The following is an 11,419-nucleotide window of genomic DNA, read 5'->3' as shown; positions in this document are numbered from 1 at the left end:
TTGGGCGTGCGAGAGCCCTGGCGGTGTCGGGGGTCCCTCCGGATCCCCACAGAAGCACTGCGGGCGACACCTGTGCGCCGGGGCGGGCTGACCCGCGGGCGGGGAAGCGGTCCGGCGCCGGGAGCCCCCCCGCCGCCCAGCGCGCGAACACACACTCACCACCCCGCCCGCCCGGGGGCCGCTCGCCCGGAGCCCGCGGCCAGCCCGCGTTCCCCCGCCCGCCGCGCTCCAGGGCGGAGTTTCCTCCTCTGCTCATTGTTCCCGGCCCAGCGCCCGCCCCGCCCCGCCCCGCCCCGCCCGGCCCCTCTGCCTCCGCCCGCGCGCTCCTGGGGGAGGAGGAGGGGCGGGGGCCGGCGCGGACGGGACGGGAGTCGCCGCAGCCGCCGGCCGGGCCCAGCCGCGCAGACACCGCCCGCGACGCAGCCACCCGCCGCTCCTCCGCCGCCTGGCGCCGCGCCTCAGCCCAGCTCTGCCGCAGCGGCCGCGAGGAGGGGCCGCTGGAGCGCGACTCGGGAACCCCGGGTCACCGCCCGGCCGCCGAAGCCACAGCCAGGCCTCCGTGAGCGGCGCCCACGCTCTCGCCGTTCGGACGCTCGGACCCGCAGCCACCTGCTCCCGGCCCGAGGCCAGGACACGATGCGCTCCGCGCTGGCGCTCTCGGCGCTGCTGCTGCTGCTGCTGCTGCTGCCGCCGCGCTCGCTCTCCCAGGAAGGTGAGTGGTGGCCCGGGCTCCGCTGCGACCCCACCGTGCCCGTGCGCCCCCGGCCGGGCCGCACCTCGTGGCGGGACCCTGAGCAGCCCCTGCGCGCGCCTCCCGCTGGGGCCACACGCGGAGCCCTGACCTTGAACCAGCCACTCCCCTTCCAAACCCGAGAACACTGCAGGTGCCGGGCCCGCGCGCGGATAGTCCCCGGTCTCCATCCCGATGGAGAGGGAGGTGGATTGTGGTGGGGCAAACAGTGGCGCGCCGGCCATGAATGGGTTTGCGGGCAAAGCGAGCGGGGAGTAGAGGCACCGCGAGGCCCCACGCTTTTGCGGGACCCCCCAAGTCTGATCGCTCTTTTTCTCGGTGTCGGAGGGAATGAGCAACGGTATCGTGTAGTCGTTGATCCCAGCAAAACGGCAGGCTGGAAGCTCATGGGGAAGTCCCTGAAGCAGGTGACAAGCCTCTGGTAACGGCTCACGCGGGTGATGTGTTCCGCGTTGGCAGAGAGGTTTTTTCCAAGCGGTGTGTGCAGTTGGGCTCACCTGAGCCTGTGCTGGGGCAGGTAAAAGGGGAGTAAGTGGACCTTGCACCAGCTCAGAGTCACCTGGCTGTGTTGGATCCCTGTCTTCTACACTACCAATATACTTCTGTACTCGCATATGGCCAGGAAGGTGAACCTCCCCCCATAAACAGGAACTTGCCTCATGAAACAAGCTGGGGTGCACCTTAGAAACAACCCCCATATTTTTTCTGAAGGTGAAATGTTACCCTTTTAGGGGGACAAGGGGGTGGCCCAAAGCCCCTGAGAACAGTTGGAGGGTCAGCCCCAGGAAAGAGAGGCATTTTCTTTGTGGCCCGCCTGAGCACATGCCCGCCAGGAGAAAGAGTGGAGGGGGTGCTCCTCCCCTGGGGCCAGGAGGACTTTGGTGACAGCTCCAGAGAGGGAAGGGACCCTGCTGCTGGCAGGCCCTGGCATTTGGGGCTGAACTCTTAGGGGCAGCACAGCCTCTTCTCTGCACCACATGGAACCTTGGGTGGGAAGGGGCTGGTTCTCTGAGGGCAAGCAGGTGTGAGCATCCCGCCGTGGGCGGCCCTGACACTCCACCAGCTCAGCCTAAAAGGAAAGGGCACTTGGCAGTGGGCAAAGGTGTGTGCTCCCAAAGGGTATGTTGTGGTGTGAAGAGTGGTCTGAACAGCTCTGAGGATGACAGTCTCCTCGCATTTGCACGACCTGCAGGACTGAGAAGATGTTGGAGTGTGGCCACCCCTCAACCCTGCTCTCAGAGCAGCCAGACTTCAGCGAGGGCCTTGACACGCACCTTTTTGGAGAGAGCCTCTTAGCACCACCCAGAAGGGAGATGGGCTGTGTCGGGAAGGATAGGCTAGTTCCCCGGGTGCCGGAGCCTAAGAAGACTGAGCTTTGAGGAGAGGCCGGGGGCTGTTCTGCACTAAGAGATGCTCCGGAGCCAACCATGGGAAAAGCTCCAAGCCCAACTCACTGCTGGCTTCGAGGCTGGGACTGCCTTCCCTAGCATCTGGGCACTGCCCAGAAACCATGCCTCTTCCAGGAAGCCCTCCTCAAGCCCAGCACGGGGCATGGCATGTGGAAGGACTTGATACATGGAAAACAAATGAACCACAATGACCAGCACCGCACTCCCATCCCCATCAGCAAGTCTCTTGGCCTTTGCAAGCCCCCAGTGCCCAATCCCTAAATGCTATTGTGATACATAATAAGGGGATAAAGGTAAGTGTTTGGAAACTTGTAAAGCACAGGGAGTCTCTTTATTATTATTTGCATACCTTGAGGCAGAAAAGGCTGGAGGGGTGCAGGCGTGCTGCTCAGTGGCTGTGCTGATTTAATACCTTCCTAGGGGGAGTCAGTAAGGACTACCCTATCTCTCTGCCCTTCTGAAGGTGTGGCCGCCTGGGCTGCCATCATCAGGGATGGGGTAACCCCCCCAAACTGGTGGAATCCTGTGATTCGGTTCTAAACCATAAGGGGTTATAGTGTGAGTCTCCTTAACAAAGGAATTACCCCACCTACGGAGCTTACCTTTTAGTACAGGCGGATCACGCTGCTGAAAGCATAAGCAGCATTAAGCCCAGGGGCCTCACAGTCCATTAGACAGACCTCTTTTCAGTACTTTTGGTTTGATATTCACTGGGTTGAGCCACATGGCAAGTTGTACCTCTGAGCTCAGTTTCCTTATCTATAAGACAGAAGAAAAGAGAAGAGGGCACCTCTAGTTTCTCGTTACATAACATTTCTGGGGTTTTCTGCCCCGTTAGCTGCAGAAAGGACAGGCTGACTTGGAACATCAGTCTGACTGAGTCATTCCATGGGTGAATCCCGGGAAGGGAAAGGTGGCTCGGTGTGGTGGAAAACACTCAGACTTTGGGTCAGACAGACCCGCAAGACTGTAGACAAAATAGCGAACCTCTTGAGCCTCGGTTTCTTTGTCCATAAAATAATGACAAAGCTACCTTGTACGTTGCTCTGAAGATGAGAGAGAACAGACGGAATGAGCTCGACAGTGTGCCAGACTCATGGTCAGAGCTCAATCAGTCCTAGCTGTGATGATGAATAAAGCATGTGTATTGAGAACTCGATGGGTCTAAGGCCACTGAGCGGCAGGACTCTGCTAATGTTTGTGGGTAGCAGTTGGTGTGTGGTAGCAAAGGTTGAAGCTTTTGAGCCACGAGGTGGGGGTAAAGGAGGCTTGTGCAAGAGAAGTGGTGAGATGTGGGGAGCGGTGACCTAGGCAAAGCTTCCTGAAGGAGGTGGGGGTTTATACAGGGATTTTAAGATGAAAAGGGTCAGTGTGGGGGCGCCTGTGTGGCTCAGTCGGTTGAGCGTCCAACTCTTGGTTTGGGCTCAGATCATGATCTGAGCCCCGTGTTGGGTTCTGTGCTCAGTGGGGAGTGTGCTTGGGATCCTCTCTCTCCCCTTCCCTCTGCCCCCTCCCTGCTGTGTGCTCTCTCTCTCTCAAGTAAATAAATAAATCTTTTAAAAAAAAGGGTCAGTGTGGGGTGGTGAGACCATTTCAAAGGCTGGCTGGGGCCGAATGAATTGCAGGGTGGAGGGGAGACACAGGCTGGGGGTCATGATGTGGGTTCTTGAGATGGGTTGAGCTGTGGGAAGGCTTTGGGGAGGAGGTGAGCTTTCAGAGCCCAGTGAGAAAGTTCCATGGGATGAGATCAGGGGATGGTGGGTATTCCTAGCATGATGCTGCTTGGGCATGGCTCTGAGGCAAGAGTGAGCAGGCCGTGGGGGGTTAGGAGCAGACTGGTCTCAGCTGGTGGGAGAAGAGGAGGGGTAGGGGGTCACAAAGCTCCCAGGTGGCAGCTTGGCCAGAGCTTTAGGGTGTGGCCGCCCCAGGAGGGGCAGAGGAGGCGGGCTTGGCACTTGTTGGAGGGGGTGTCCCCTGGCAGTCACCAGGACACAGAAGTGGGGATAGGCACATAGGCACGGAGGCTGCACCACATCTGCCTTTTCCTGAGGCATCCAGGCTTGAAGGGAGAGGAGGGGCTCCTGCTGGGTGGGATTTGAGACCTCTGTCCTCTGGAAGCTGAGAGAGGAAGGGGCCCCCACCTGGTTGGAATTCCTCTTAGCAGGGCAGACTAGATGATTTAATCCTATCTGTCCTCCGGTATCATCTCTGCTGAGAAGCCTTCCCTGGTTTCTAGATGGAAGCAGATGATGTTTGGGTGTCTCTTCCAGCCATGCAGGGGCCCCTCTAGGGCAGGGGCAGCCGCAGTCTCTACCTCCAGGGCCCCCTGCGGCCATGGGCACTGAGCAGTGGCTCAACATTTTATCTGCACCCTTCACCTGAGGGGAACTGGCCCAGGCCCTGGTTTCAGGCTTTCGGAAAGGGGAGCCCGAGACCAGCTCACATCCTGGGCAGTGATGCTGGCCAGTGGGCTGTTTCTGCAGCGGCCAGAACTGGCAGGGACAACTGTTGAGGGTCGGGGCTTGGGGTCCCGGAACGGACCAGTGGCTGCTGTGAGGACAGCTCAGCACTTAGCTCAAGGCCCCCCACTCCTCGGGAAAGTGGGAGGAACCCTCTGGACAGCTCGCTGCACTTCTTGGGACAGGGGTCGGGACTTAGATGGTTCTACTCTGGTACGAGCTTCTTCACATCATCCGTGCCAAGGCCCCAGGAGCCTTCTGCAAGTTTGCTGAATGGAAGCTGCATATCGGAGAAAGACAATGGCCCTCTTCTGTCCATCCGCTGCCCGTGAGCCCGAGCCCCAGCTCCAGCCCCAGCCTGCCTGGAGACTTCCTCACTCCTAGAGGCCAAGGAGCTCTTTCCTCAGCTCTGGGCTCACTTCCTGTTTGCACCTGAGGGTATGATGCAGGGCAGGGAGCTCAGTTGGCAGCGTTTCCTGTCACGTCCCACTCCCAGGAACACAGGTGAAGTTGCTCGGGGTCTCTCCTTATCATGGGTCCTGTGCACGTGGTGGGGATGTTAGAAGATCGAGGAGGTTGTGACTCTGGGCCACACAAGCCTCATGACAGTAAGTATTCCCTTATGGAAAGCCTTCAAGAGAATCTCCACAGAGGATACGGTACAAGGAGCCTGTTCGTATTTGCAACAGCATTTACCATGAGACCCCTTCAAGTAGGCTGTTCAAAATAGAATTCAACTGGCCAAGGGTGATTTCCACACCGCTTCTAAATAACCCAGAAAATCATAGAACACAGAATTCTAGAGCTGGGAAGCCTTCTGGAAATCTTCTACACCCACTCATTTTGCAGATGAGGGAATGCAGACCAGGGAGTGGGGTCGCTTGCCCAAGTCTTCGTGACTCCCAGCGACGGCGCCCCAGGAGATGCGTGCGCCGCCATAGCACTGGGCTGCGCCTTTCTGTGCTGATTCTCTCCTGGGCACTGGAGAAACTCATCAAAACCCTTTTTAGAAAAGGTTTCATGATGGTGACAATGCTCTACCGTGCCCAGATTCTCCCCATCCCTCCACCTTCAGGGTACGTTGAGGCTTGGAGCTACTTAATTCCTTGGAGTAAGGCTCTCCACGGGCTGTGGCCAGCATGCGGGCTACACCGTACCTGTCTATCTGCCATTGCCCGGGAGCCCCGCTGGTGACTGCAGCAGCCAGCCAGCATCTGGAACACGAGTGGGCAGCCATGCTTGTTGGATGCCTGGTGCACATGTTCGGCCCTTCCAGCATACCCTCCATCCCAAGCCCTTGTATTGACTCTGGGCTGTGGTCCCACCCTGTACCACACTAGTGATAGTCAGCGCGGACCCCCAGCTTTGCTCGGCCTCCCGGCCACCCATCCTCCCTCTGTCCCCACCCCTTTCCCTGACAAACCACCACCACCCTCTCTTCCTTTGTAGCCTTATCCCCCTCGGGTCAGCCACCTCGAACTTCCCTATGGCCAGGGCTCTGGGTGGCACCCCGTCCGCCAATTGTCGTGGCCGGAAGGCTGTGTGCCTCAGCCCAGGGGGAAGAGAATTCTGAGGAATGGCTGACTGAGTCTTGCCAGGCAGCCCCAGGTTGCCATGCTGGGGGCCCTCCCAGAGCCAGGCCCCCGGAGACACATGGGCTGACCAGGAGCCCACAACTGTCTCACCTCTACCTTTCAGCATAGAAGGGACAGTGGGGAAGCTAGGCCTGGTGAGGAGGGCACTTTGGAGGCCTTGCCCCCCTTCTTACCTGAAATTCACGGAGCTCTGTCCAAGGGGCCCTTTGGGTCCCCATCAAGTCTGATTCCCATGCTAACAGGCTTTGAACATGCTCAATGGAGCCCCACTCTCCAGCCAGGATAGCAGGAGGTTGTCCTGGGATGGATTTTATCTCACAGACCACTCCAGAGAGGGGAAACTGAGGCACAGCACCAAGCACTCATAGTAGGTGACACGAACGGCTTTTCTCCCAAATACCTACATGCCTCACTCCCTCGTTTCTGTCCGCTAGCCACTGTCTCAGAGAGGGCTTCTAGGCTGCCTGTATAACACACCCTCACGGCCTTACCCTGCATATTTTCCCCAAAGCACTCATCACCTGGGACCTGCTCATTTCTTTGTGTGTCTCTCCCCTGAGTAGACAAGTTCCATGAGGGCGAGGTCCTCTGTCCAGTGCTGTTGCTGCAACAGCTGGAACAGGACCTGGGATATAGTAGATACTTAGTAACTGCTGAATGAACAAATGAAGAAATGAATGAATGAATCAGTGGCAGGGCTGGTTTAGAACCCAGTCTTGTCTGCCAGTTCTGTGCTGTCCACTTGCAAGGCTCTGACCCGGTTCCAGAAGAAGAGAGGCAGGTGGCCAGCAGGGGTGGCCCTGGGCCCCGGAGGGATGGATGCCTGGGCATGAAGGGGAGCAGGACTCGAGGAGGCAGGAGCGCCGTGGGACGTGCAGCAACCTCTTAGCTGCTTCCGGGCTTCCCCCACCCAGGGGACCCTGCTGTTGAAGGTTAGGGCTGCCGGTGGTTAGAACTTGATTGGGCTGCTCTTAGCCATTAAAAAATAGTGGATTGACCAAGACAGATAGACATTCCCTCTCACATGATAGATGTTCAGAGGGCTGGAACGGTGGGTCTGCCATCTTGAGCACGCCGCCTTGTGGTCCAAGATGGCTACTGGGGCTTCAGCTGTCAGGAAAAAAGAACGAGAGGGTGCGGCTCCTCTTTTGAGGGTACTTGCCAGAAACCACATACCACACTTCCAGTGACATTTGTCAAACAGAACTTGGTCCTGTGGCCACACTTAGCTGCAAGGGAAGCAGGGAAGCATACTTCCCTCAGGGAAGAGTAATTTTTATTTCAGGCACCCATATGGCTGACCCAAAAATCAGTTCAGTTATGGAGAAGTCACAGAGGGCCTGGGTGGCTCAGTGGGTTGGGCGTCTAACTCTTGGTTTTGGCTCGGGTCATGATCTCTTGGGGTCGTGGGATCGAGCCCCCTGCGGGGTTCCATACTCAGCGCGGAGCCTGCTTATCCCTTCTTCCTCCTCCTTGCCGCTCCCCCCTCCCCTGCTCATGCCCCCCTCCCCCTGCTTGTGCCCGCGCTCGCTCTCTTTCTCTCTCAAATGAATAAATAAATAAATAATATCACATTCACAAAGAATGGATGTTGGACCATAGCCTTAGTCCCTGCAAACCTTGGGTTTCTCTGCAGCTGCCCGCAGGCCTCATCTTGCCAATCACATCAGCTGCTTCTGCACAAGGGAAACTTCATGGCCTAAGGCTTTGCCCCTCTTTGGCTAAGCCAGTTTCAGCTTATCCCTCATTTTCTGTGGCTCCCGCATTTTGGTGTGCTGGTGGAGGAGTTCCTTGTCACGCACAAGGAATCCTGGCCACTTCCCACTCAGGCCCCTTAGCCTGGAGCTGCCCCAGGGAGCCGAGGTGCCTTGGGGACCACCCGTGAGCCAGGCCTCCTCCGGGGTTGGCCCTAGGGGACCTGCTTCCCCTCACTGTCCTTGGAATGGGAAAGAAGGATTTCTATACCAGATCCTCCCCTTTCCAGCTCAGCAGGGGCAAGTACAGGGCGGAGGGAGGTACCATCTTAAGAGCTCGGTCCGCGGTCGCTCATGAGAGCACAGCTGGAGGCCGGTGGCTTTCAAACCCGGTGGAGGTCCTCTGTGGAGCTGGTTTGGGGGCCACTGAGAGGTTGGGGTACACCGAGAGGGGAAAGCTAAGAGGAGGCCAATTTAGGGGGTACTCTGCATCTCCCCCCTCTTTGGGCAGCTCTGCTTTTATCTGTTCTGTACGGTAGGTCTCCACAGAAGAATTCCTTTGAGAAAAATTCTGCTGTCAAAGAGAAGAAAAATTGAAATCGCTTGGCATGAGGCCCCAGGCTTTGAAGTTAGAAGCCTGGATTTTAGTCTGAGCTTCGGCACTCGCCAGCCTTGTGGTTTCAGACTCGTTCCCTGGCCTCAGTTTCCCTAGCTGTAAACTAGGTGTTAATGCCTTCCTCCACAGTGAGGTGCGCCTGACATGTAGGAAGCATCAGTGCACCGGCTTTCGCTCTCGCCCCGCGTGAGGTTGATGAAAGGGACCCTGTCGCTGCCCCCTCCCCAGCTGGAGCACATGCGGTGCCCTCTCCAGGCCAGGCCTTTGCCCATTTATTCACTGGCCCACGGCCGGGTCACTCAGGATGAGCATGTTGCAGACCACGCTCACAGATGAGAGTGGGCTCAGCTAAGAAGGGGTTACGGTGGCCAGCACCACCTGCCCCACGCGTGCCTGGTTCCCACCTGGTGCTTCTCGCCCCACTTCTCGGGCGCACTGCCCTTCACTTGAGGCTGCAAGTCAAGGCTTTCCTGAAGCCACCAACACCCTGATCCTGGCAGCCCCTGAGGCTCTGCTCATCACACTGTGAAATGCAGAGTCACATCCTACGACTCCTTGTCTACCGAGATCAGTAGTCCTCTGGCCACTCGTGCTCCACTGCCCCCGGGCAGGCCACAGATCTGAGTATCACCCTCTAAATAGCTTCCTTCCTCCTCCTCCACCCCTACCTGACTCCAGCGCCAAACTCACGGTGGCACCATCCAAGCCAAGCAACAAAGCACGATGGCGGTCTTTGCAGCATCTCTACACTTCTCCTTCTTCGGGGAGGTTGCGATCCAGCAGCAAATATAAACCAGGGAACCGAGTATCTCCTCCCAAAGATGAGAAGTGGGAGGAAGATAGGAACCACTCAGAGCTGCATTTGGCTTTCTGCACAATAATCCCTGGGGGAGGGGGGAAAATTGCTCTGTGCCTCAGTTTACCCATATGGTAAATCAGGGCTAGTGCCCTATTTTTTTTGTTTGGTTTTGTTTTTTACCTTTTTTGGGGGGTGGGGCGGGGAGGGCTCCACGCTGGAGCCCAACGTGGGGCTTGAACTCACGACCCTGAGATCAAGAGTTGGACGCTTAACCAACTGATGCACCCAGGCGCTCTTGTTTTTTACTTTTACAACTCGGTAAAATAAGCCGTGTCTCAAACTATGCCTAAAGAGAACACCAGTAGTCCTTAAAAGATATTAACAGTTACGCTCTCAGTAAATGTTTGATAAACGAATAGGAAGTTTTTCATGAATAAAAGAGAAGCATGATCCAAAAAGTTTGGGAAAGGCTGCGTACTCTTCCCCTTCTTGGAAAGTCAGTGCCTATTATGACCTTAAATGCTCCCAGATCTTAAAGGCCCCTTACTGCTTTTGCTTAAGTCAGCCTTCCCCAAATGCACTTGAATCATGGAAACTTTACCTTTTCTCTTCCGTTAACATCTGGTGGGAAATACTGATGTAAAGGTGGAGGGACCACCTGCCCCAGCTTGTCCAGGACAGAGAGGCATCCAGGGGTGTGTGACTCAGTGCTAGGAGCCACACAGTCCTACTTAAGGAGCTGGATCAGGCACACAGGGGCAGGAGCATTGCTACGCAGGCTCTTCTTGGAATGGAAATGTAGCCTCACAGCGCCCTCCTTCCTGAGCGGATTTGTAGGAAACCACGTGGGAGCTTGTGGCCAGAGTAAAGGCTGCTTATACCAGAGTCTGTGCAGGAACAGGTTCCATCCCAGGCCAGTGGCCCCCCATGGGTACTTATTAACGGTGCTCCTTCTCAGATAGAAGTTGAAGGCGTTATTAAGAAAATGGTGGGTGTGCGTGTTTTGGCATTGGATCTTTCCACTCAGATGGGGGCACCCGTGGTTTGCCGGTTGATTCTGGCTGCTCTTTTCCGGTGGTGCTTCTTTCTGCCCCAGCTGCTTTGAGTCCCTGTTCCTGAGAGCCTCATAATTTCTGTTGTAAATTCCGTCCGAGGCTGTCACCCTGCCCCCGGGGGCTTGGAGAAGGGGCTTCCAGAGGATGTTCCGTCAGCCCGCACTGCCACGATGGCTCACGGAGGGGCAGTGGTGCTTGGGGCTTTGTCCTCGGCCCTGGTTACACGTAGATCTCATCCACCTTCAGGCTGTCGTTTTTCTGGGAGTCAGGGAGCTGAAGGGTGGAAAGGGGGTGCATCGTGTTTGATGGAGAAACCAGCTTGCCTGTGCTTTCCAGGCTACTGGGAGCACATAGGGCATCCCCACAGGGGCAGGTCAGGGAGCCTGGGGTCCCCTTGCTCAGGCAGATGTAGCCCCGCACCCCAGCCCTAGGGGGCGCTGCTGAGTAGAGTGTGGCTGAGTCTCGGCCTGCCTGAGCATGCAGCAGCCCTGGGCTGTCAGCACAGTCCCCAGCACGCCCCTTCTCCCGGCCAGAAAGGAGGGGTTCCCACACAGAGCTGCTTCTCACCCCGAGGTCCTCCTGGTCCCCACTTCTCAGCGGCCACAGGGGGCCAAGGCACTAGAGAGCGCGTGCTTTTGAACCTGGTTCCTGGGGAGAGGCAGGGTGGGAGCTTGTCCACCGGCTCTCATTCTCCCCTCGGCATCCCGGGGAGGTTGCACTTGGCTGAAAAACACTTTGGCTTTCCTCCCAGGCCGCGGGGAGAGTCTGGAAGTCTGGTCCTGACTGCACACTATCAGATCTCTGACTTCCGTGGGTCCTCTTGGGCACTCACGTAAGCACAGCAGCTACAGCGGCCCCTGGGGCCTCCTGTGAATGAAGCTCTGGTGTATGGAGCTACTTCCGTGTGTGTCTGGGAGGGGGGGGTGGATGACAGCAGGCATGGAGCAGGGACCCAGGAGGGTCCTGTGTTGGGTGGTGAATAAAGAGCAGGCACAATAAGAAAATGGGTTTGCAGGAGAAAGGGGCTCCATCCACCCAGGG

The 11,419-nt window shown here is 57.3% G+C and overlaps 1 protein-coding gene across 1 annotated transcript in view; it reads left to right on the top strand.

Annotated features, from left to right (window-relative positions):
* The first annotated feature begins 346 nt into the window (after positions 1–346).
* Positions 347–11,419, top strand: part of PODXL (podocalyxin like) — a 47,355-nt gene continuing 36,282 nt past the window's right edge. Inside the window, exon 1 of the mRNA XM_036078121.2 lies at positions 347–712. Coding sequence (XP_035934014.1) covers positions 637–712 — 76 coding nt within the window. The 5' untranslated portion in view covers positions 347–636. The remainder of the gene's footprint in view (positions 713–11,419) is intronic.

The sequence above is a fragment of the Halichoerus grypus genome, chromosome 12 (assembly GCF_964656455.1).
Source record: "Halichoerus grypus chromosome 12, mHalGry1.hap1.1, whole genome shotgun sequence".
NCBI lineage: Eukaryota > Metazoa > Chordata > Mammalia > Carnivora > Phocidae > Halichoerus > Halichoerus grypus.
The sequence above is the reverse complement of the archived record's forward strand: the minus strand, read 5'-3'. Positions and strand labels throughout refer to the sequence as shown.